Source organism: Pelophylax lessonae, assembly GCF_965119305.1.
Source record: "Pelophylax lessonae genome assembly, chromosome: 2".
NCBI classification, from domain to species: Eukaryota; Metazoa; Chordata; class Amphibia; order Anura; family Ranidae; genus Pelophylax; species Pelophylax lessonae.
This window is the reverse complement of record NC_138769.1, coordinates 406,460,673-406,487,494: the sequence shown is the minus strand read 5'-3', so window position 1 is coordinate 406,487,494 and position 26,822 is coordinate 406,460,673. Positions and strand designations below refer to the sequence as shown.

At 41.8% G+C, this 26,822-nt stretch overlaps 1 protein-coding gene across 1 annotated transcript in view; it reads left to right on the top strand.

Annotated features, from left to right (window-relative positions):
- LOC309548132 (uncharacterized protein) overlaps positions 1-26,822 on the top strand; it is a 707,228-nt gene that overhangs the window by 579,340 nt on the left and 101,066 nt on the right. Inside the window, exons 88-91 of the mRNA XM_082248097.1 lie at positions 4,501-4,600; positions 8,574-8,758; positions 13,257-13,434; positions 22,127-22,283. Coding sequence (XP_082104223.1) covers positions 4,501-4,600; positions 8,574-8,758; positions 13,257-13,434; positions 22,127-22,283 — 620 coding nt within the window. The remainder of the gene's footprint in view (positions 1-4,500; positions 4,601-8,573; positions 8,759-13,256; positions 13,435-22,126; positions 22,284-26,822) is intronic.

Below are 26,822 nucleotides of genomic sequence, written 5' to 3'. Positions count from 1 at the left end.
GGGGCCATGTACCTGTAGGCAAGGAGAAATAGAAGAGAGCAGGTCCCAGGGAGATCTTTCCCATCTCCTCACTGGCAATGCTATGTGCCCTAGGTGATTAGGGTGTGCCCAGGCACACCCAGCACACCCTGTGCGCACGCCTATGTCACCGCCACATCCACCACCACCTTAACCTCCCTCCTACTCCATATGGGCCTCGTCCTTCAGAGATGAAGAAGAACATTGTTTTATTTTTCTGTTTTTTTTTGTTGTTTTAAGTTATTTCCCTATCCACATTTGTTTGCAGAGCACTTGCCATGCTCTTAATTACGTTTTGCTGCCATTTGCAGCACTCTAGCCCTTTCCTTTGGTGTTTTAGAGCCATTTTAGTGCCTTAAAGTTCGGGTCCCCATTGACTTCAATGGGGTTCGGTGTCCGGGAAAAGTTCGGTAAAAGTCCGGGACACGGACCCGGACTTTTTTTTAAAGTTCGGCCGAACCCGTCGAACACGGACATCTAGGTGTTCGCTCAACCCTAAAAATGAGTCAAAAGACTAGATATAGCAGCCAACACCTGACCTAGAATTAGAAATACCAGATCTGAGATACAACATGTAATGGATATGGTGTAGCGCTTATAATAATTAAATGAACTCCACAGTCCACACAAGTGTTCAGATAGAACAAATGAAATAAACAAACAAAGTCCTTCCAAAAGGGTGCTCCGAAAGAAAAATTGCCAACCACTCCAAGCTCCAAAAGCCCTGTGTGCAGGAACCGCCACCAAAAGATAAGAATGGCCCCTTACCACAATGCGATGATCTCCACTACAGGGATCATATCCAGCCTGTGTGTAAGATCCAATGCTTATATGGACAGAAAGCCGGCTCCTAATGACACCTCATCGGCTCCAACCGGAACATATGCAGGTGCAAAAAAGAGGGACAACTCCCATAGTGAAGCACAATCATGAACTTTAATAAAATAAATGAACGAAGAGTGGCAACTCACATTGATATGAGAACAAATCAGCGTGTCTCAGAGAATTCCTTGGGACTTCGTTTCAAACCCGGAAAATGGCCGCCGCGTCCCCTCGTAGGTCACAGCGTGACGTGCCGCAGGCTCCTCCTACGCGTTTCGTCAATACGTGATGTCGTCAGGGGGTGTGGCCTGCGGCAGAACATCTTAATTTATACGCTGGACGAGGCGGAAAGGCGGGACGCCATATAGCTGACCCGGAACTCAGAAAAGAAGGCCGATGCGTGCCAACCACCGGAAGGAAGCGGGCCAGAGCCCCGGAACCGGATGCGCACTGCTTGCGTGTCAACACCCAGAACCGGACCCAAATCTAATCCTGTAGGTGGACCATTCAAGTTCCAACAATCGGATTCCATGGATAGATTATAAAAACCACAAACGTGTATATATAATCTGCTCAGGGGATCTGGAAAAATCCAGACTACTGATCAATGTCTTGGAACTTCGAACGATCAGTGCGTATTCCATCGGACAATGCCATGGCTGTGGCTTATGTCAGTCACCAGGGGGCACAAGAAGTGTCCTGACAGCTCTGGAGGTAGCCGGCATTCTAAGGTGGGCAGAGCGCTTCGTTCCAGCCCTCTCCACCGTACACATTCCCGGGGTGAAAAACTGGCAGGCGGATTACCTCAGTCGGCAAGCATTGGATCAAGAGGAGTGGTCCCTTCATCCGAAGGAGGTTTCATCAGTTGTGTTTCCGGTGGGGCATCCCCAAGATGGATCTTTTTGCTTCCCGGCTCAACAGAAAGGTGCAGAGGTTTGTGGCTTGATTGCGGGATCCTCTGGCAGATGCCACAGATGTGCTGGTGCTGCCGTGGGGTCAGTATTGTCTGATTTACGCCTTCCCTCCTCTCAAGCTTCTGCCAAGACTTCTAAATAGGCAGAAAGGATTCCGGTCATCTTAGTGGCACTGGACAAGCCTCGCTGGGCTTCATACGCCAATCTGGTGCAGCTAGTCGCCGACGTTCCTTGGAAGCATCCTCTCAAGGAGGATCTGTTGTTCAAGGACCAATCTTCCATCCTGCTTTACAGTCGTGAGTCGGTGTTTCCTACTCTGTTAAAAGCTAGGAAACCCACTTCTAGGAAGATCTACCGTTGTACGTAGAAAAGACGTACATTGCGTGGTGGGAGTCTCTTTGGGTTCATTCTCGCTCTTGTTCGGTGGCTCAGATCTTGACCTTCCTTCAATGGGGGGTTGAGCAGAAACTGGCCTTGAGTACTGTTAAGGGTCAGGTGTCGGTCTAAGCGGTCTTATTTCAACGGCCCTTGGCCACATACTCCCTGGTGTGTACTTTTCTTCAGGAAGTTAGGCACTTGGCATTTCCAGTGCGGTCTCTGTTGCCACTTGGGACCTCGCTTTGGTGCTCCCAGTCCTCCAGAAGCCTCTTTTTGAGAATCTTTGGGAGATTCCCCTGCTTACATTGTCCCAAAAGGTGGCCTTTTTGGAGGTTTTCACCTCTGCGCACAGGGTGGCGGAATTGGCAGGGTTATCCTGTTGGTCATCTTACTGGTGGTTCACAGTGATTAGGTGGTTCTTCACCCCTGTCTGTCGTTCTTTCCTCGGGTAGTCTCTGATTTTCATTTGAATGAAGACATTGTGTTGCCTTCCCTGTTTCCAGGGCCAACACATCTGAGGAAAATTGCTTTGCATGCCTTGGATGTGGATCGGGCAATTAGGGTGTACCAGGCAGCTACGGAGCTTTTTAGGAAGTCAGACTCACTATTTGTGCTCACCGATGGGCCTCGGAAAGGGTTGTCCGTTTTCTCTGCGACCATTTCCAGATGGATCAGACAGACGGCGGTTCAGGTCTATTTCATCCAGGGTCAGGCTCTTCCTTTCCCTGTCAAGGAGCATTCTACTCAGGCGCTCAGTGCCTCCTGGGCTTTCCATCATCAGTCATCAGTGATGCAGGTTTGCAAGGTGGCCTCCTGGTCCTCGGTGCACACTTTCACAAGTTCTATAAAGTGGATGTGTTGGCATCTGCGGATGCTTGCTTTGGCCGCAAGGTTTTTGCAGGCTGCTGTTTAGAGGATCTGGTCCTCTTTGAGGGTGTATTGTTTTTTAAGGTGAGCTCCAGTTGTTTTGAATGAGCTCCTGTTTAACTGGTTGGCTATAGTTAGCCTTGGAAATGTATTTTTCGCTGTTCCCACCCCTCATGTTTAACCCTGCTTTGGGACGTCTCAATGGTTAAGAAGATCAGGATTTGTGTCTGTCACTGAATGAAAGAGAAAATTGAATTTTTGACTTACTGTAAATCTATTTCCCTGATGTTCATTGACGGACACAGCACCCACCCCTCTGTGGAGTTGTAATTCTTCTGACACTGCTTGTAACAAAACTGAGTACCTATAGCAGAGAAAGTGAGTATACCCCCTGGGACTGCCCATAGGCATAGCCAAATTTTTATTTTTGCCTAGTGCCCTACTCCTGTAGGGGGACAATATAACCCAGTGGTTAAGAAGATCAGGAGCTGTGTCCATCAATGAACATCAGAGAAATGGATTTCACGGTGAGTCCAAAATCTTACTTTTTCTAGGACTAAAAAAAAGAGGAAGTTGCAAATTAAGATACCTGTTTGTAGAGTGTCTTCCAAAGAGCTTTTCACTTGAATATAAATATACATAAATATTTTAAATCTGAAAAAGGCTAGGTTTAAAATTTTAAAGTGCTTTTAAAGGCTCAAGTTTTTTTACCTTCATACATTCTATGCATGCAGTTAAAAAAAACCTCTGTGTGCAGCTTTCCCCGCAGTCCCCTCTAATACTTACCGAGGCTTCTCTCAACCCAGCGATGTGCATAAGAGCAGCAGCTCTCCCAGGTATCTGCCTTATCATTGGTTGAGACACAACAGTGGGAGCCATTGGCTCCTGCTGCTGTCAATCACAACCAGTGAGGAGGGAGTTTGGGGGGGTCGAGCTGCAGGAGTGCCCCCATAGCAAGATGAGGAGGACCGGGGCTGCTCTGTGCAAAACCATTACACAGAGCAGGTAAGTATGACATGTTTATTATTTTTTTTTTAAAAATCATGGGCCTTTACTATCACTTTATGGACTTTTAAAAGTATCTTTCAATGACTTTTGAGCGCAAACTCAGCAAAATCATGTTTATGTTATTATTTTATAAAATATTTGTGGGACAGAGTATTTTGCCCTACTGAAGTGATATGGCATCCCTTATAATTTAAAGAGATTTGTGGGTAACTAAATGTTAATGGTTTTTAAATGCAAATTTTCTGTCACATTTATCTTTGAATGAATTGTCTTGCAAGGATGAATATTTAGATACACAAAATTCTTCATCTTCACCAGTCTAATAAAAAATACTTGTAAGGAATATCTACACATTTATGGCACAATTATTCATTAAAATATATTTATGCTATATGCAATAGTTAACTACAATAATGAACTAGGATTAAATATCATAACATTTATACCACATTGTTGGTGATGAACTTACTTGGCCAATTTCCCCTAATTTTAGGTATCCTGGCATTTTCTCCTAATGATGAATAAAGACAGAAAGAAATCATCATTGAATGATGGGATATATATTGACCATCTGCCACAACTGTTGCTTTCAGGTAAATCTTTATAACTTAATTTAAAGTAGTATATCTTATTTATGAATAAACAATATTGTGTTCTTCTACACTGTGCTAATGTATAGCTGAAGTTAGAGGCCAGTTATTTAAAATTAAATATATACTAGTTCTATAGAAACATAGAAACATAGAAACATAGAATGTGTCGGCAGATAAGAACCATTTGGCCCATCTAGTCTGCCCAATATATCTGAATCCTATGAATAGTCCCTGGCCCTATCTTATATGAAGGATAGCCTTATGCCTATCCCATGCATGCTTAAACTCCTTCACTGTATTTGCAGCTACCACTTCTGCAGGAAGGTTATTCCATGCATCCACTACTCTCTCAGTAAAGTAATACTTCCTCATATTACTTTTAAACCTTTGCCCCTCTAATTTAAAACTGTGTCCTCTTGTGGTAGTTTTTCTTCTTTTAAATATGCTCTCCTCCTTTACCGAGTTGATTCCCTTTATGTATTTAAAAGTTTCTATCATATCCCCTCTGTCTCTTCTTTCTTCCAAGCTATACATGTTAAGGTCCTTTAACCTTTCCTGGTAAGTTTTTTCCTGCAATCCATGTACTAGTTTAGTAGCTCTTCTCTGAACTCTCTCTAGAGTATCTATATCCTTCTGGAGATATGGCCTCCAGTACTGCGCACAATACTCCAAGTGAGGTCTCACCAGTGTTCTGTACAGCGGCATAAGCACTTCTCTCTTTCTACTGCTTATACCTCTCCCTATACATCCAAGCATTCTGCTGGCATTTCGTGCTGCTCTATTACATTGTCTTCCCACCTTTAAGTCTTCTGAAATAATTACTCCTAAATCCCTTTCCTCAGATACTGAGGTCAGGACTGTGTCAAATATTCTATATTCTGCCCTTGGGTTTTTACGTCCCAGGTGCATTATCTTGCACTTATCCACATTAAATTTCAGTTGCCAGAGTTCTGACCATTCTTCTAGTTTTCCTAAATCCTTTTCCATTTGGCGTTTCCCTCCAGGAACATCAACCCTGTTACATATCTTTGTGTCATCAGCAAAAAGACAAACCTTACCATCGAGGCCTTTTGCAATATCACTTATGAAGATATTAAACAAAATTGGTCCCAGTACAGATCCCTGAGGTACCCCACTGGTAACATGACCTTGTTCTGAATGTTCTCCATTGACCACAACCCTCTGTTGTCTGTCACTCAGCCACTGCCTAATCCACTCAACAATATGGGAGTCCATGCTCAATGACTGCAGTTTATTGATAAGTCTTCTATGTGGGACAGTGTCAAAAGCCTTACTAAAATCTAGATATGCAATGTCTACTGCACCTCCACCGTCTATTATTTTAGTCACCCAGTCAAAAAAATCTATAAGATTTGTTTGACATGATCTCCCTGAAGTAAACCCATGTTGTTTTTCATCTTGCAATCCATGGGATTTAAGATGTTCCACAATCCTATCCTTTAATAGGGTTTCCATTAATTTGCCTACTATTGATGTCAGACTCACTGGTCTATAGTTGCTCGATTCCTCCCTACTACCTTTCTTGTGAATGGGCACGACATTTGCCAATTTCCAATCTTTAGGGACGACTCCTGTTACTAATGATTGGTTAAATAAATCTGTTAATGGTTTTGCCAGCTCACCACTAAGCTCTTTTAATAATTTTGGGTGTATCTCATCAGGACCCTGTGACTTATTTGTCTTCACTTTAGACAGCAATCTTAGAACGTCTTCCTCTGTAAAGACACATGCATCAAACGATTCATTAGTCATCCTTTCAAGTGGAGGTCCTTCTCCTTTTTCTTCTGTAAAAACTGAACAGAAGGATTCATTAAGGCAGTCGGCTAGCCCTTTATTCTCTTCTACATACCTTCCGTCCTTTGTTTTTAATTTAGTTATTCCTTGTTTTAATTTCCTTTTTTCATTTATATATCTGAAGAATGTCTTATCCCCCTTTTTCATAGACTGAGCTAGTTTTTCTTCTGCCTGCGCTTTAGAAGTTCTTATAACTTGCTTGGCCTCTTTCTGCCTAATCTTGTAGATTTCCTTATCTTCATTGCTCTGGGTTTTTTTATAATTACAAAATGCTAGCTTTTTATTTTTAATGATTTGGGCCACTTCTGCTGAGTACCACAGTGGTCTCTTCCTTTTTTTGCTTTTACTGACAAGTCTAATGCAATTTTCTGTTGCCTTCAATAATGCACCTTTTAAGTAGTCCCATTTCTCCTGGACTCCATGTAATCCGTACCAGTCTGATAAGGACTCATTTATGACTAATTTCATTTTTGAAAAGTCTGTTTTTCTAAAATCTAAAACTTTTGTTTTTGTGTGGTGTGACTCTTTCACAGTTCTTATATTAAACCACACTGACTGGTGATCACTGGATCCCAAGGTTTCGCCTACAGTGACATCATATACCGAATCCCCATTTGTGAATACCAGATCCAAAATGGCCTCCCTCCAGGTTGGCTCCTCAACCACTTGTTGCAGAGACAACCCCAGTAGGGAATTTAGAATATCTGTACTCCTGGTAGAACTTGCTATTTTGGTTTTCCAGTTTATATCTGGAAGATTGAAATCTCCCATAATGATAACTTCTCCTTTCATTGTCATTTTAGCTATTTCTTCAACTAGTAGATCATCTAGTTCTTTGACTTGACCAGGTGGTCTATATATCACACCTACACGAGTTACTGCATGATTAGCAAACTGCAACGTAACCCAAACTGACTCTATGTTGGCTTCACCAACTTGTATTAGGTTAGATTTAATGCTATCTTTCACATACAGGGCCACTCCTCCTCCTTTCTTGCCTTCTCTGTCTCTTCTGTATAAAGAGTACCCTGGTATGGTTATGTCCCAGTCATTTCTTTCATTAAACCATGTCTCCGTAACAGCCACTAAATCTACATTCTCAGATGCCATAATTGACCCAAGTTCATTGATTTTTTTACCTAAACTGCGAGCATTTGTAGACAGGACTCTGAGCTTATCATTTCTTAACCTCTGTGATTCTGACCTGTTCTGGCATTGTTTCGGGGGGCAATTGGACTCTTGTAATTCCACTCTTTTGCCCCCCCTTCCTAGTTTAAATACTCTTTCGCAAATTCTTGGAGTTGTTCACTAAGTACATTTGTTCCTTTGAGAGAAAGATGCAAACCATCTTTTTTGTACAGTTCCTTTCTATTCCAAGTAGAGCTATCATGAGAAACAAAGCCAAATCCTTGCTCTTGACACCATTTACTAAGCCATATGTTGAACTCCTTTATGCGCCTCTGCCTATCATTCTGAACATTATGCACAGGCAGAACTTCAGAAAATGAAATGGTGGATGCAAAATCCTGTACGTCATTTCCAAGTGTGATAAAAGATTTTTTCACCTCTGACACTTCATTGCAAGCCAGGTCATTTGTCCCTAGATGGACAAGAACGTCCACGTCCCCTTCCTGCTTTGCTTGCTTAACAATATTAATAATACGTCTTCTATCCCGTCTAGCAGTAGCACCAGGGAGACATCTCACAAAACCATTTTCTTTAAGCTCCACACAAGTATCAAATTAATACAAATGAATCAACTGCATAAACTAAACCAAAATGTGAATTTCTTAATAAATATGAACAGAGGGATTGAAAACTAAAGTGGCTAGCTGTTTTGTTTTATACTAAATCATCAAACAGGACAAGCTTTGATTGATAGGTTTGTTTACTGTGTATATTTACTATGTTGCACCACCTGATAGCCATATGTGTTACCAGAATATATTTATCCCATTTGTTTTTTACTCCAGTCAGATTTTTTAATAACCCTTCCTGTATTTTCATTGATTCTAGATAAAGGCCAACCTTACTAGTAATTGCAGTGTCTTAATTTAGAAAGACAAATAATGCTTTTAGGTTTTAATATATTCAAATTGCTATGCTATGTCCCTCAAACATGACATTGTTTATATTGTTATGTAAATTGTTAAATTAGCCATCACGTCAGCAATGGATCAGATAAATGAAGAGACTTGTTCAAGGGTGAAGAAGATGCCAGCCACCTGTCAAAGACTCTACTTTGGAATTTGTGTGTTGTACGGTGTTCTCCAAACACAGTGGATATTTCCCAAAACTGGGTTGAATCATCTAATGGATATGAGCCCTGTACAGTTACACCAGGTACACTAGATATGAATTTGTAACATATATATTTAAATTGTAGGACTTTTACATGTACTGTTAGGCCATCCATACAAGGTGCGAAATTCTTTTCTTTAACCATGGATTGCAGGAAAGAAATTTGCATCATTCTACCATCAACACGGATAGTGCTGACTTGGAAATTCCTCCTGCCGAGCTATTGTCTGCTCTCGGTGGGGGAGGGGGGGGAGAGCCGTCGCCGCCGGGAGAAGACAGTGATTATCGCTAGCAGCTATTGCAGCCTCTTGTGATATTTGGAAGCAAATCCGGCAGGCTGGTTGTACCCAAGTTGATCGATCATTGCAGTCCTGCTGAACCGGCCGAAATTCGAACCTTTTATGGCCAGCCTTAGTCTTACATACACTTAATTGTAAATTTTTTTTGTCTTCAAGGAAAGCCAACTGTAAAATGTGCTGGCCAAAAATAGAGAAAGGGGAATCATACATATATGGCACAGTAAAACACAGTTTATTACATTTATAAACAGTAACAATGTACACTCAGAAGTTTCCACGAGATACAGTTCTATGTACTCAATCACAGCAAGTGAAGGAATGCTGCATACACCAGGGGGGAGCAATGCAGCTGGATGATTCAATCCTTTCTCCTCCATCACTGTTTAGTTGACAGACCAGACTAGGAAGATGGTGCACACCCGCTCCTGCACAGAATTTCATGCCATGGCTCTTCACAGACAGCAGCCCAGCTGTTGTTTATATCTGGCCATCTTCTGCCATTTGTACACTAGTTGTCAGGGCAAAGCATTTTCAGGACGGGCCCCCTGTTTTAGGCCTCCAAAATGCATTGGATGTGAAGTAATCTGCGTATATAAGATTACCTATAGCGCTTGCTAAAAATTTAAAATATATATTGCGTATAAACCCCGTGTTGTGATGCAATTAATTGTAAAATTTTATATATATACTTAGTATGCTCGGAAAATAAATATTGCAATTATTAATAAATATGAATATAAAAAAACAAGTTAATATATATAAAGTGCAAATTTTAGTGTTCTCATGAGATTTCCTTAGAGTTCATGTGCCAAAACGCCTGAAGACGTCTAGCCAATGACGAAACGCGTTAGATGGAACGCACATTGTGATGTCACATGAGCTTTGGTGGAACGCAAGCCGGAAGTACCGCTCTCCACCTCGTAGCTCATACATGTGACGGCGTTTATTGATTTTTATCCTGTTTTTTTACCTGTTATACTCTTATTGGGACTTGGTATGGATTTTTTGGATTGTGTGCAATAAAACATTGGTTTTAAACGATACTGCACTATTCAGATTTTTTTCCTTTTATATACCCCCACTGGAGTTGAACAACAGGAGGAGCGTTGCTACAGGAAAAGGCACCTGCTTGAAGGGAACGTATCCTGACCCTGGTGGGTCACTAAAGCTTGTATGGTCTTAGTGTCTTAAGGCACATAGGACCCACGATATCTGGTGAGTGCAAAATTCATTTATCTTGTCACGGTGGAATACATTGAAGGACACCAGGGAGAGAGTGGAATCATCTACTATGAAGCACTAAGCACTATTTACTGTGCACCTTATTTTGAACTTTTTTTATGAAGTTACACTATTATAAACTTTTTTGCACATAAGTTTATTTGGTACATGAACTTTAAGGAAATCTCATGAGAACACTAAAATTTGCACATATATATATTAACTTGTTTTTTTATATTCATATTTATTAATAATTGCAATATTTATTTTCCGAGCATACTAAGTATATATAAAATTTTACAATTAATTGCATCACAACACGGGGTTTATACGCATTATATATTTTCAATTTTTAGCAAGCGCTATAGGTAATCTTATATACACAGATTACTTCACATCCAATCACTTGCACTTTACTATAGCAGCTGCAAACTCACATTTATTTATTTGATTCATTATTTATAAGTCTCAGGTTCTCCACTTGGCACGGGAAATATACTCTTGTATATTTTTATCCCCCAAAATGCATTGCTTTGAAAACCAATGTACATATCACTAGCTGTTGTCTGTGTAGAACCTCAGTAGGGAATGCTGTGCAGGTGCGCGTATGCCCCAGCTTCCTAGCCTAGTTTTTAGCCAAATGGTGGTGTTGGAGAAAGGATTGAGCTGTCATCCCTCAAGTGGTTAATTTGAATAATATGAAATATTGCATATGATGACATTGTAGGATAATGTGAAATATTGGATATGATTATTTTGAAGTTTTATAGAGAAAGTATAGTGAGCACATCTTTTGAGTTATTATTGCAGTGTTTACTTTAAAAGGGTTTAATGGTCACAGCATACACCTTAATTTCAGTACATCAGCATTGTAATAGCGATACAAACAATAGTTATCATTGACAATCCAATATAAGCTTACTTGAAAAATCTCCTTTCATTCTTTGATTGCTGGACATCTGCTGAGCATCTATTTCAGCAATGTCCTGGATTCCCTGCATGCTTTGCAGCTTCTCCACACTCGTTCCTTTGGTTTACTTTCAAATTCTAAGAACTATCCCATAGTGCAGGCAGTATTTCCTGTACTGACTCCGCCTCCTGAAACTCCTCCTCTCAGCACCTTTGTAGTTCAGAAGGCAGGCTCTATGAAATGTGAGACACAGCAGTGCCTTCCCGCAGGGCATAATGACTACATGTTACATAATTCAAGGAAGTATATGTGTGAGAATATTCACAACATACGTTTAAAAACATCAAGATCATTCAAATTATTAGGAGTAGGCTAGACTAAAATTCAATGTGAAAATGAATATATGATTTTACATAAATACACTTTAAATTAACCACTTAACAACCACCCCATATCAGGTTTACTCCTACAGGGTGGCTGTTCTGTGCAGAATCATGTATATATATATATGTGATACTGCAGGTTAGCCTAGGGAGTGCACGCATTGCTTCTGCTGTAATTAGTCACAGCAGATGCTGATCAATGGGTATCAAGCCAATGGATGTCCTCTTGCACCCGCTGATTGGCAAGGCGAGACACAGGATGGAGCGCTGCCTATGTAAACAAGGCAGAGCCCATCCTGTCAGTGGGGATATGATGGAAAGAAAATACATCACATTGATTAGTAAAAACACACACGGTACACATAAACACTGGTTAGGCACACATTTAACCCTTTGATCACCCTAGATGTTTAACCTCTTCCCAGCCAGTGACATGTGCCCGTGCATATTTTTACCACTGATCACTGTTCTAGTGTCACTGGTTCCCACAAAGTGTCAGTTAGTGTCCGATTGCTGCAATAGTGCAGTCCCACTATAAGTCACTGTTCACTGCCATTACTAGTATATAAATAAATAAATAACTATAACTTTTGCACAAACCAATCAATGTATGCTTATTGGGATTTTTTTTTTTTTTTGCCAAAAGTATGTAGCAGAATACATATTGGCCTAAATTTATAAAGACTTTTGATTTTTTTTACATTTTTTTAATTGAATATGTTTTATAGCAGAAAGTAAAAAAAAAAAAAAAAATATATATATATATATATATATATATATACATATAATACATATATATATTTAAAAATTGCCGCTCTTTTTTTGTTTATAGCGCAAACAATAAAAAAACCCAGTTGTGATCAAATACCACCAAAAGAAAGCTCTAAATGTGGAAAAAAAGGATACAATGATCACAGAAAATGGCCTGGTCATGATAGGAGGTTAATCTTCTGGAGGGCAAGTGGTTCATTTAGTACGTGACAATGTTAAAAGGGGAATATACCTCTTAAAGAAGTAGAATAATTTCACTAGTAAACTAGATAAATTAACAATTTTAATGAGAGTTGTCTAAAATGGTCTAAAATAATAATTCAATTCCCAGCCTTTTAAATTTCCATTTTGTGTGAGATTAGATGTCCCAAAATTCCGCTTGAGATTAGATGTCCCAAAATTCTGCATATAATAATTTAAGACAGATATAAAACAACAATTATTTGAGTTATGATTTTAGTAGAAGAACACTGAATCTAACATGAATTAAAATTATTGTACGTGCATGTACTGTAACTGTCATAATATCAACCTTCAAATAGAATCTAAGAGCAAAGTCATACACATGTACAATACTTACATAAAACTTGAAAGACAGAGAAAGTTAAATGAGATGATATGATTTAATTGCAGTTTACCATATGCAAAGGATAAAACCATTGACAATAATAAATCACTGCCATCCTCAGTTAGAGTACTAACCAGATCAAGTTTAAATTCAAGAAGAATGTGTAACCTTTGTATGCTGTTTACCCAAAGCACATTTTGTTTTCTCCCTCTGCAATGAACTAATTAACATTATTGCTATTGTCTGCTAATGTGAACTGTTATCAGTTTTTGTACTATTCTTTTTGTCTGAACTACACTCTACCAGCTTGTAATTACACATCTTACAGTGTGTCAAGAGTGCTATTTGCTCTGAAAAAATGAATTCACAACAATGGTTTTGCATTTAGGCCCTTAATGCCATCCTCTCTACCTATGAAAGAATGAAAGTCTGCAATGACAACTTTTATGATGCTGTGGTGGAGAGAGTGAACTCTGTATATTCTGGACTCTCCCTAACATCTGTGGATGCAAATTATATTGAAGCTCTAGTGCATGAGATCATCTCATCTACCTTTCATGAAAAAGGTAAGTCACAATATATGCAAAAACACAGGGATAATCTCAGCCTCCAAATAAGAAATTCTTGTGCATATAGTTCATCTTCTAATGTGGACAGGACTCTCAGATGTCAGAAAACCATTGGCTACTCATAATTCAAAATGCAGGGGTTCAAATAAAAATACTGTTGCATTAAATGTACTAACCTAAATACAGCATATTCTGAATCAAATTTTGACACTAATTTATCCCTCCGTGTTGCAGTTAGTTTCTCTCTGCCACCTGACACAGTTTTTTTTATGCTAAAGCAGTATGTTTGTAAAGATGTTTAGTCAAGCGATCACTAGCAAGTGACATCTATAATCAACTGCAAATTTTTTAATTTAGATTAATGGGAACACATCTTTGTATACTGTATTTATGTGCAGGCTTGAGCAAATATTTTAAGCAGGACATCCAGGGGGAACACTGGAGCTTTTCGTGTTGGTGAAATACTGGCCAAAGATATTGCTTATGTAGAGGGATGCATCTTTTTTTTTTTTTTTTACAACCCCGAAACTAATGTTTGGACTATAGCAGACAGATCCTCCCACTTAGCCATCTCTGCAAGGAAGAGATGGCTAACAAAAGCAGGTAACCTTCTGCCATGAGAACTGCCAAAATCTCCGAAGTGTATATAACTGACCAGGAAAGAATAACCTTTTTTACAAAATGTGACTGCCATGCCATTGCTGGCCTTGCTTTCTAAAAATGTTAGTCCCCTGACTGTCATGATGATCCAGTGGGCTCAACACTTACTAAGTTAAAAAAAAAATTGAACAAACGCACATATTAAGAGTACTGATTTTGATTTTCTGAATTCTTGATCAGCATGCTTGTTCCAAGTCAGCGACTCCGCAAATAATGAAGCCAGAAACTGTGAGTAAGAAAGCATTTTCAAATGGACATCAGCAATTGCAGGCTCAACATTTTTTTTTATAGACAGATGCGCTTTAGATCTTGACGCTATTTATTTGGACAAGCAATAGGAATACAGCATGTGGTGAATCAAATTAAATATTGTCCTATGCATACAGACCTTCTTGAATAATCATTTTAGGGATATTTCACTGGTCATATGTCAGGAGCATGTTGCACTCCTGCCTCTTATTTCTAGCATTCTGGTTTTGGCTATGATACATTCCCCCTGTCTATCTGTCTACCTGCAAGGTGATTGATGTAGCCAGTCTCTGGGTAGAGACCAAACCTGGAGTCTCATGCTTGTGATATAGTGTGTGTAATACATGCTCAAGCTCTCGGTCTGTCTGTCCTGCTCTGCTGATTGGATTCCCCTGTTTATGACCTCAGAATGGATATTGACTATTCTTTAAACTCTGCCTGCCTTTTGACTATGGATTGGACCCTGATTACTCTGAACCATGCCTGCCTTGTACCTGGAGTGTCATTGAACCAGGCACTGTCTGTCTGTCTGTCTGCCTGTCTGCCATCCGCAAGTACCTGTTCATTTTTCTCAGTTCATGCCTGCCTTGGTATGGTGGCCAGGCACTATAGCATTGTGTATAAGACCTGGGGGGAACTGAGAATGGTTAGGCCTGCTTGCCTTATGGGAAAGGGGGCTGCTATGTGTGAAGAACACAGTAGCTACCTATAGTGTCTGACCACCTTCATTAGGAGTAAGCGAGACATTATTACAAGCCTTTAACAAGAAAATATTTCTGTGAAGATGGTTTCTACACAGGCTCATTTATTTGCTGAGGAGCTTTTCAAACGGACACATCAAGTCCAGGAACTGCCTGTGCATGTGAATGCACCTCCAGCATTAATGCAAAAGCCAGAGCCCAAGGTTAACTTGTCTGACTGTTTTTCTGGTGACCCCCATATGTTTTACAACTTTAAAAAAAAGTTGTATGCTATACTTTAAGCTTAGGCCACACTCTTCTAGTTCTAAAGCACAGCGGGTTCACTTGATTATTACATGGTTGCAGGGGAACCCTCAGTCTTGGGCTTTTAGTCTCTCTGCAGATAACCCAGCCAGAGGGTCAGTTGAAGCATAATTCAAGGCCCTGGGTTTACTCTATGATGATCTTGACCTTTCCCACTCAGCAGAAACTAACCATAGGTCATTACATCAGGGTACACACACCACTGAACAATACTGTTTCATTTCCGCCGCTGGGAACCTGACTCAGGGCAGAATGATCCAGCTCCAGGAAAACAGTTTATGTTAGGCTTATTAGACTCCACCAAGGACTGCTTAGTACACTACCCTGAACCAATGTCATTGAATTAAGCCATGCAAGTCACCATCCATATAGACAGGCATTTACATGAACGGCCTACAGAGAGGTTTGTTTCTTTGCCCCCTACTATGCTACCTACTTTTTTTTTATCAGGCCTTCCTGAGCCATCTCAACCTTTCAAAGAGGAGGAGCCCATGCTAGTTGGCGCTACTCATTTATCCTCTGGTGAAAAGGCTAGCAGAAGATCCCAGGGACTCTGCTTATACTGTGGCAACCACAGGCACTATGTCCCCAGCTGCCCTAATAAGCCGGAAAAAGCCAAGAGCCTAGTGTGAGTGGGGTCTGCTTCTCTAGACTATATGGTGCCTGGTCCCCTCAAGATAAACTATTTGTTCCTGCACAACTTCGTTCTGCCACATTTTCTCATCACCTCTCAGCTTTCATAGATTCTGGTGCCGCTGGCAATTTCATTGATAGAGACCTAGCACACTGTCTAAAGATTCCCTTGACTAATGTGCACAGACCCTTTCCAGTCTTAGCTATTGATAACTCTCCCTTGTCCATGGGCCTGGGTCCCTTGTGCACTGTACCTATTACTCTGACCATTGGGGAATTTCATAGGGAGACAATCAGCTTCTACTTAATAACCTCTCCTGCCTATTCCCTTATCTTAGATTATCCTTGGCTTAATCTTCAGAAACTGCACATAGATTGGGCTACAGGAGAGATTAGGTCCTGGTGTCAGACCTGCCTCTAGAACTCATTAAAACTGCTGACCAGCTGCTTATTTGTAACTCTTTTGTGGCCAATTCCAGTCACTTGCCTTTATTACAGTCCTATTCGGATCTTGATCATGACAATATTTCCAAGCATGACTGCAGTTTGGATAACCATTTGCCTTTATATGACTATGTTGTAGCAAAATACACTGACGAGTTCATTGAATCCTCTTCAGGCCACCTCTCCAGCCAATTTCCACAGTCAGAATCTTTTCCTCCTAAAGGCCAAACTTACCTGCTGTTTCACAGCCTTAAGCCCTGTTTGGAAACTTCCTCAAAGTTTTACAATATCTTACCTCCGGCACAAGTAATGGGGGCCCTTTCCCCTGACCTTTTGGGCTCTATTTTAAAGGCTCAATCTATGTGCTCCAACCAATCTACCTCCTAGAAAGCTGTTTGTTCTCTTCTACATTAGGCTTAAATTGCTTTCAGAAGCACACGATGCTAAGACGGCCAGGCACCCAGGGATTACTAAAATGTTTTCCTCGGTTTCTTGTGGGCTTTCGTCGCCCTCTCTCCAAAAGGACTCCTGTTCCTATGTAAAAGTTTGCAAAACCTGTGTTTACTCTAGGTCCTTAAAAGTCAAGCCCCCTGGTTTACCCCTACTCTTGCCTGTCCCTAAATTCCTTTGGGCACATATCCAGGCTAATTTGTCCTCTAGTTCTGCTGCCTCTACACCTGCCAATGCTGTCCAGTCTGTTTCTACACCTGCTGATAAGGTCAAGTCTTCCTCAACACCAGTTATTCCAGTTTAGCCTATGCCAATCGAGCCTCCTGCTTTTTCATATTAGGGACTTTTAGTAACTTGGCCTCAAACTATTGCAACTGCATCTGCTTAAACATGTCTGGGAAGTCCCAACCATTCTTTGGAAAAACTGCCTCATTTGGTTAAGTGGGGCCTTCGACCTTTCCTTCAAGCCACTCTGCATCCAGCCTGTGTTCCAGCTATCCAGCTTGACTCCAGTGACATATTACCTGCTATCCAGCCTGACATTACTGGTTCTCATCTACTGTCCAGTTTTGCACATTAGACTCTCTGCCTGCTAACCAACCTGACCTCTCCCGAGGGGTGTAATGTCAGGAGCATGTTGCACTCCTGCCCCTCATTCCAGCATCCTGGTTTTGGCTGTGATACATTCTCCCTGTCTGTTTGTCCACTGCAAGGTGATTGATGTAGCTAGTCTCTAGGTGGAGACCAAACCTGATTTTAGCCAGTCAAGTCTGCAGTCTCATGCTTATGATATAGCATGTGTAATACTTGCTCAAGTCCAGTGTCTGTTTTCCCTGCTCTGCTGTTTGGAAACCCCTATTTATGACCTCAAATCAGATATCGACTATTCTTTGAACTTTGCTTGCCTTTTGACTACGGATTTGACCCTGACCACTCTGAAACTTGCCTGTTTTGTATCTGGACTGTCATTAAATCACCCTGCTATTCGGCCAACTTCAAATACCCATTTGCTTTGCTCAGTTTGTGCCTGCCCTGGTGTGGTGGACAGGCACTATAGCATTGTGTATAAGAACTTGAAGTAACAATCAATAAAAAATTTCTAAACAGGTGCTAGCACATAGCAGGCACTTCACTGTAAATGCATGTAAGCTGATATTATCTAATGAGCACTCAGGTGCCCACTATCCCAGAGGTGCTTATATTTGTTCCCTTTATACCAGACCTATGGTTAACATTCACATTTCAAGTCTAGGAAGGGCTTCAGGTTTGTGTTGAACATGAGTTTGTCCTGAACCCAGACTGTTTGAAGTTGAGTGAACGGCTAAACATATTTGGCCAGTTTGCCTACATAACCCCATATTTAGGTATTTATTGTTTTGCAGCAGTAGCATTACTGTCTGACAATGTTTACCTATCACAATGTTAGATCCCCAACTGTGTATCTGTGTCATCATCACACAAAAAATTGGATTCACATCAGGGGACATTGTTTACCTTTTTGAATATAGGACTTTGTCATGGTGTGGGTGTTTTTATTTATTGCTAACTTTTGGGAATGAGGACAAGGTATAATTTATTCTCTACACTAATTCCCTTGGGGGGAGGGGCACATAATTGAGCCCTGTCTGTTCCAAAGGGGGCTTCCAGATTCCAATATTGTTTCCCTCACAAATCCCAACATCCCTTCTGAGGGCAGGATGTTGGGATGAAACTTTTGCCCCCCTTCCTTGTAAGGTACTCTCCCAATGTTGAAGGCATGTGACCTGGTTTGTTTCTGGAAGGGGGGCATGCTCATTGTCACCCCTTTCTGGTCACCCAAAGGGGCTGCATGCCTGCATAATGGTTTGATTTGAAATCCTAGGTGAACCAAATGGCTTTTTTTGAAAGGACAGTACACGTAACAAATTAGGAAAAACAGCATGGGATCCTCCCCTCCCCAAAAAATTAAACTGGGCACATCAGTTGTGTCAGAATTAACAAATTGCTCTGTTGGTTTAGAAAAAAAATACATCTTGCTTGCCATGAAAGAAATCTGATGCTCCCGAGTTTCCAGTTAAGGCAGCCATGGTGACATGTCCTTCACCTTCCAATCTTGGGAGACTGCAGAATCTTCAATTTTCAGACTGCTAGACCCCATCCTGTAGATTAATAGAGAGATAGAAGTATATGAGCATGCATAGAATAAATATATATTTAACCCCTTGTGTATAGATCATTGCATCATCTGCTCATTTCTATCATCCAATCACGTGCAAGCAAGAATTCTTTTTTACATTTCCTTGCAAATGATGAAGTATTCATTACAAAGTGAACCTTTACCACATTACTTTTACTAAGAAAAATGAATGCAACTGCACTTGCAGAGTACAACTGTACTTACAGAGTGCACACTCTATTTGCCTTTAGTACACTATCTTCAATGTTGTCATCACATTTGATAAGATTATTACATTAAATGTATCTTTTTAATATGTACTTTAATAGAGATATTTAAAAAAATATATAATTCCTCTTTAGGCTACTCTTCAGGCTGCCAGCCTTTCCACAAAAACCTCCACTCACACTCCTTTAACTAATTTGTAGGCAGGTGAAGTCTACTTTCTCCATTGCAGGTGGCACTCACCGTCAGAAGCATTGCAGGGGAAAGGAAGTCAAGAGGAACATGATTCCTCCATGGTTTCCAGGGTCACTGAAGAAGCTATCCAGACCAGCCAGGCTTAATTATATTCCTCAACACAGATGCTGGCGGTATAGCTAAGACCTACTCTGCACACATTTCTGTTGCATGCTGTGAGTGCTCTATTCTCTGCAACCGGACTCCATGTGTTCACTGCTGTCGCACCAAGCTGCACCTCCCCACAAATTGCTGGCATTGAAAACAAAAAAGGACCTAAGTTAATCCTGAGGTTCTCTCAGGATCCAGAAGAGAGACTGCAATGATGACATAAACATATAGACAAGTGGCGCAAGCTATTAGCACTTCTTAGGACAGTAGTCCATATAGTAGCACATAGAGGCTACGATAAAGTCTTTAGGTGAAATCAGGAAACAGTCTGTGTACTCAGGGCCAGCCTATTAGGGAGCGGAAGCAATCTCCAGATATGAAACAAAAACAAAATAGAAAACAGGCGCCCCTGAGTTAAGACTGCAGTTTTAATTTAGCAAACAGTAGTAAAAACTTACATCAAAGTAAGTGTTAGTAGACAAGGTGGGTCCTTCCGGTGTCCGTGTGGAGGCTTGGGGCTGAGGGTCACCGCTGGGAGTCTGTGGTCATCTCATCTCTTCCTGTTCCTGTCTGGCAGGAAATGGAGGGTGTCACAACTGTGAGACTGAGGCTTGGACCACAGGGTGACCGTGTTGCTCGTCCACAGGATCTTCCAGCGTGATGACGACGGGTTTCCGAGATCTGACTTGAGAAAGGAGCGCGCACTGGTACCCCACCACAGTGCGCATGCTCGGAAACGCGTCGTCATCACGCCGGAAGATCCTGTGGAGGAGCAAAACGGTCACCCTGCGTTCCATCCTGCGGTCCAAGCCTCAGTCTCACAGTTGTGACACCCTCCATTTCCTGACAGACAGGAACAGGAAGAGATGAGATTACCACATACTCCCAGCGGTGACTCTCAGCCCCAAGCCTCTACACGGACACCGGAAGGACCCACCTTGTCTACTAACACTTACTTTGATGTAAGTTTTTACTATTGTTTGCTAAATTCAAACTGCAGTCTTAACTCAGAGGCGCCTGTTTTCTCTTTTGTTTTTGCAATGATGACATCACTGTAGGGGACCAGCAAGCATGGGCACATCTGCAGCACTGGATTAACAATCCCCTGTACCCAGAATTGGCTCTATGGTAAGCAAGCTCTGCTATTTGTTGGTATATTGGTCAGAAATGTGGGCAGAGGTTTACCAAACTCTTCATTAAAAATGTTTATAATTTTCTGTTTGCTTGCTTTTAATTTTAGTTCAGAGTGCAATTTGGGCTGTTGTACTAAGGTACCCCCAGAAATGTAGAGAATTCTTTCTTGAAATGTCTAGGTATTATTAGCAAGATTTATTTGTACTTCCTTGCAATATCCCATTGTTATTCTTGTAATATAGACATACTTCAAGATGAATAAGAACTTAACAAAATAGACAGTAGATTTATTGGTCCTGTGTGATACCGTCAGTCAGCATTTCTGCACACGTAGTGCAAAATCAATTCTGGAGTCGGTTTTGTGAAATGGAAAGCTGCCTGGAATTAAACATTACTATCCATTCAGCTTTCAATTGCATCTTGCTTTTAAGGAATAAATAACAAATTGTCCTTGTAAAAGCTATCATTATTTTTCCTTAGAGCCATCAAATGAAAGCTGTACTGCATTTGATTCACATTTTAAAGGACTGGTTGGAAAAACTAAAACCAACATTGCTATGCAGGTTTTTTTTTGTTGTGAATTTAACTACAATTTAAACCATTTACATCCATGCTGGGATTTTACATTTTCAATGTACTACATTTTAGGATGAAGAAATATGTATCACTAATAGCTGGCAATTGTGTTCTTGGATTTTACTCATGGATTGTCTATAGCACCAATATCCAGCTGGTGGCTTGGTGGCCCATTGTGATATTAGAATCCTAGCAGACATTGAGCATACAAGCATTTGTTTTGTTGATAATTACTGCAAATACATCTAGTGCACGGTACACGTGCAAATTAATTATGTTTCTCTGAATATTTAAAAATTGGGGTGATGTTTGGTATATTTACAGATAAAAGTGACTTCATCGTGCAAAATAAAATCAGCTGGGACAATTCCTCCACAGTCTATGTGCTTTATTATGATATGGCCATATTTGTTGTGCATATCATCTACATACCACTCTTGCCATCTTCTACATCTTTATTGAACGAGACACAGTAACCTAATTTGAGTCACTCATATAATTCTTAGCCTGTATAAACGCAAATTATAAAGCCTTGGGGAGAGGGGGGGGGAGTTAAAGCGGAATCCACAGTCTGTTGTTGTTGGTTCCCCTTTAGAAGTTTGGCAGGTGGTAATTGTTGGTAAGTAGTGCTTACCTACCTACGATAATAGTACATGTGCTTACCTCATTATTCATGCTTCAACACATACCAAAGTAAAAACTTGACAGAGATTCTTTACAGATGTGAGAGCTGAACTGAACTGGATAATAGTGCATTAGAATGCAATAAACAAAAGGTATTTAATGTGTTTTGTATGGTGTTGTTGCTTTACAGAATGTATTGCCATCAGTCATCTTAGCATCCCTATTCCACCTGTTCATGTGGACCCTGAACAATACTCTAGCTGGTTGTTTGACAACATGTCCTTGAAGAATATTCGAAAAGATGCCTTCTTGCCAAGTACTGCTGAGAAAGCTGCAGAGAATGCCTAGTAAGTTGTATATAGCATATATCTATCCTTTAACATAGCTTTTACTTTTATAATCACTTCAGTCCCAGAGTCTCCCTCCCACAGATAAGTAAGTGATTTTTCCCTTTTCAGAAATGTTTAGTTTTGCACCCTAACTTTTTGCATTTAAAATGTAGCTTTACATAAATTATACATTTTCTTTTACATATAGGACTTTGATTTGTTTAAAGCTCTTCTCTGGACATGCTCTCACAACCCTCCGGTCTTTGGCACATTTACCATCAATGTCTAACTAATCTCTGCATTTTATAAAAAAAAAAAAAAGAAAAAAAAAAGAAAAACCTAATTTAAAAGCCTTACCTAAATCTGTGGTCACATGACTCCCAGGATCCTGAGTTTTCTCTGCAGCAGAGTGGAAAGGTCAATTTTTGGATGTACACATGCCTATTTGGGTGATATGGTCATTTTCCATTCGCTGCCCAGCAGCAGGGTCCTCTTAGGTTTCAGAATTGCAGTGGCACAATGACATTACAATAAGATAAGAGCAGGAGTGGACACTGACTGCAGCTTTTGGTCACTTGGTCTCTACTTCTGTTCACCTATGGTGCAATAGGTGTTTTGGAGAAATGAATCTCCAAATTCATAATAGAGGCACTGAAATATGATCTAATTTCTCACTTACTTTCTGTGGAAAGCAGATCTTGGCAGCCTGCAGTCCTCATGATGAAACCACACAACAGGTTTCTGTGCTGTTACACTAGTCTTTGTTGTGAGGACTTGTGGCAACGAATTCATTTTCAGTACATAAAACTAAGGAGATCATTAGGGGCTTGTTTTAAAGCTCTTTACTGATTGTTAAGAATATGTAAATATTTTAATATCTTTTGTCTGGATACAGGTGACCTAGAGTTTAAAAAATGTGAAGTGAGGGAATGTGTGGCCACATTCATATGGATATGAACTTCATGATGAAAAAAAGACAAAACAGAGAAAAAAATAGTTTTGATGTAACTTTACCCAGCACAACCTCAATGTAACAATTATACTGCCAGATATGTATTGCAAAAAATAACTGATAAAGTGTTCTGGCTACAGGATAGCACACAGTGTGTTTTTTAGGTAACTTAGTATAGTGGTACAGTCTGTATTACCAATTTACTAGAGCTTGTTTCTCAAATATTATTTTAACACAATGCACCAACAAAAATCTGGTTACATAAGTTCGTGCTTATGTTAGATTTCCATGAACAGGAATTACCAAGGCAGTTGAACTTTCATTGGTTTGCCCTCACAACCATCTTGTAATCATCAATAATTTAGCAAGAAGTTGGCAATAATTAATAATGAGAGCAATAATGATTGCCTCTGACTCAGTGGCGTTTCACCCATAGGCACAGGGTGTTCACTGCACACCGGTCCCAAGGGCCAGGGGGGGCACTGTGCTCTGACACACTGCACCCATGGATGCCTTAGGGCCCCAAGATGGGGGAGTGGAGCATTAACATGCACTGTCACCTATGTAGAGGAATCCTCTACACGCCCTACCAACGGCACATCGAGTAGGGGGGGAGGCAGGTCCCAGAGAGTGGATAGGACTTAATGAAAAGTGCTCCTAATTTAAACAGCAGCGGGGAGCCCAGCCCTCAGTTTGAACGGCTGGATGATCAATGCAGATTGCCCACCCTGCCATCTGGACAGAGCAGGGGTCAGACAGGAGGCAGCAGGGGGGGGGAGACAGATCATCAGAGAGCAGAGGGCACAGGGTACATTCTTTGCAGTGGAAGGATGTGGATCAGCTCTCTTGCTAAGAGAAGACTGGGCTGGGAAAAGATCAACAGAAGGAACGCTGCAGCTGTCAGAGCTGGACGCCTTTCTGAAACTCTCTGCCTCCTGATACCCGGCATCCCTGTGGTGACCTCGCACCCCCAAATTATGAGCATTGTTTCGCCCCCATGTTCACCCTCGTAACTGGGACTGCACAAGCCCCATCACTCGCCGCTGCCTGATGATCTGATGCTGGAGAGATTCTCCTCTTCCACCCTCCTGTCTCGCTGCCCTCCTGTAACACTACCCCCCTCCTTTCCCGCTGCCTCCCTCCTGTGACACTGCTTCCTTCTGTCCCACTGCCTACCTCCTGTGACACTGCCCCCTCCTGTTTCTCTGCCCCCCTTCTGTCCCGCTGTCCCCCTCAAGCAGCACTGTCCTCCTCCTCTCCCACTTGCCTCTTCCTTTTCCTCTTGCCCTCCTCCTGTGACGGTGCCTCCCCTCCTTTGAAGCTCCCCCTCCTGTGATTCCCTCTACCCACCTTCTGTGATGCTACCCCCTCCTGTCTTGCTTCCCCCACCTGTCCTGTTGCCCCCCACCTGTCCTACTTCCTCACCCCTTTTTCTGTTGCCCCCTCCTGCAATGCTGCTCCCATCCTGTCCTGCTTTCCCCCTCCTGTCCCTCTGCCCACCTCCTATGATACTGTGCTTCTCCTATCCCGCTGCTCCCCCCGTCCTTCTGCCCACCTGTGATGCTGCCCCCCACCTGCCCCTCTGCCCACCTCCTGTGATGCTGCTCCCACACTGTAACACTGCCCCCTCCTGTCCTGTTGCTTCCCTCTTGTAACGCTGCCCACCTCTTGTAATACTACCCCCCTCCTTTTCCTCTGCCCCTCCTGTCCCACTGCCCCCTCCTATAACACCGCCCCCTCCTGTCCTATTGCCACCCTCCTGTCCTGCTTCCCCCCATCTTGGTGCCCCCCTCCTGTAACACTACTCCCCTCCATTCCTGCTTCCCCCCTCCTGTCCTGCTCCTCCCGTCCTGTAATGATGCCTATCTCCTGTTCCTCTGCCCACCTCCTTAAAAACTACTCCCCTCCTGTGATGTTGTCCCCCTCCTATCCCTCTGCCCACCAGTCAGCCTGGAGACCAATGAGCTGCGGGCTGCTGGATTGACTGGCAGAGAAAGCCTCGCCTCCTACATGTCTTGTGTTTTTACCCTGGCAGTGCAGAGGCTGCCCAGGGTGCTGGTGGTGGCATCTGTATGAGAGGTCCAGGGATCTGGTGAGTCCAATGATGGGAGGATCTGTCTGCCTGCACAAATTAAAATCTGCTCATGGTCACATAACTGCTATGTCCATCACTTAGCCGCACACAAATCATTTTCCATGTGCCAGGACTGTTTCCTGAAGCCCACGCACACCTAGACACATTCACACAAACATGCACACATGCATTTACTGTATGCATACATACATACATACACATGAACACTTATGCCCATACATATACTGTATACACATTCCCCTCCTGCACATACTACGCACCGCCATACACTCCACATTCCTCTCCCGGCACATACTACCCACCGCCATACACTCTGCACCCCTCTTTCTGTCCATTCCACCCACCTTCATACACCCTGCACTACTCTCCTGCATATACCACCCACCTCCATACACTCTGCACTCCTCTCCTCCACTCCTCTCCTGCACATACTAATCACAGCCATACACTCCACACTACTCTCCTGCGCATACCACCCACCGCTATACACTCCATACTCCTCTTCTGTACATATTACCCACCACTATACACTCCGCACTCCTCTCCCTTCACATACTACCCACTGCCATACACTCCGCACTCCTCTACTGCACATACTACCCACCTTCATACACTCCACACTCCTCTCTTGCACATACTATCCACCACGATACACTCCCCACTCCTCTCCTGCACATACTATCCACCGCTATACACTCCACACTCCTCTCCCTGCACATACCAGCCACCGCCATACACTCTGCACTCCTCTCCTGCACATACATTCCACACTATGTTGGTAATCTCAGACTCTATTTACCCACACCCCTTTAAGTCACGCCCAATATTTAGTGCAATTTAAACCATGCCCACCTTTCGCCGTGGTGCGCTTTGCTCGCCACATTTTTATTTTCCTTAATGTCTAGGGCCCACCCTTGATGTTGCACTCGGGCCCACTAATTTCATGATACACCCCCGCTCTGACTGTTTAAATGACTCCTCCTTGGAGAATAACAATGACCCAGTTATTTAAAATAACGGGTCAGGTAAAAACAGCAGATGCGCTGTAAGGTTTACATTAAAAATCTCTCCAATAAGTTTACAGAGATAAAGAAAAACCTGAGAAAATGTTTGATTTTTTCCCCTCACTATATACAATTAAAAACATGATGGAGTTTCAGAGTTGTAATCTACAATGAAAGTGGCAGTTGGAGACATGAAACACTTATGCAATTAGTGTACACATTATATATACAGTGCACACTGTGTGTGTGTGTGTATATATATATATATATATATATATATATATATATATATATATATTACCAAAAGTATTGGGACGCCTGCCTTTACATGCATATGAACTTCAGTGGCATCCCAGTTATAGAACTTTAGTCCATAAGGGTCAATATTGAGTTGGCCCACCCTTTGCAGCTATAACAGCTTCAACTCTTCTGGGAAGGCTGACCACAAGGTTTTGGAGTGTGTCTATGAGAATGTTTGACTATTCTTCCAGAAGCACATTTGTAAA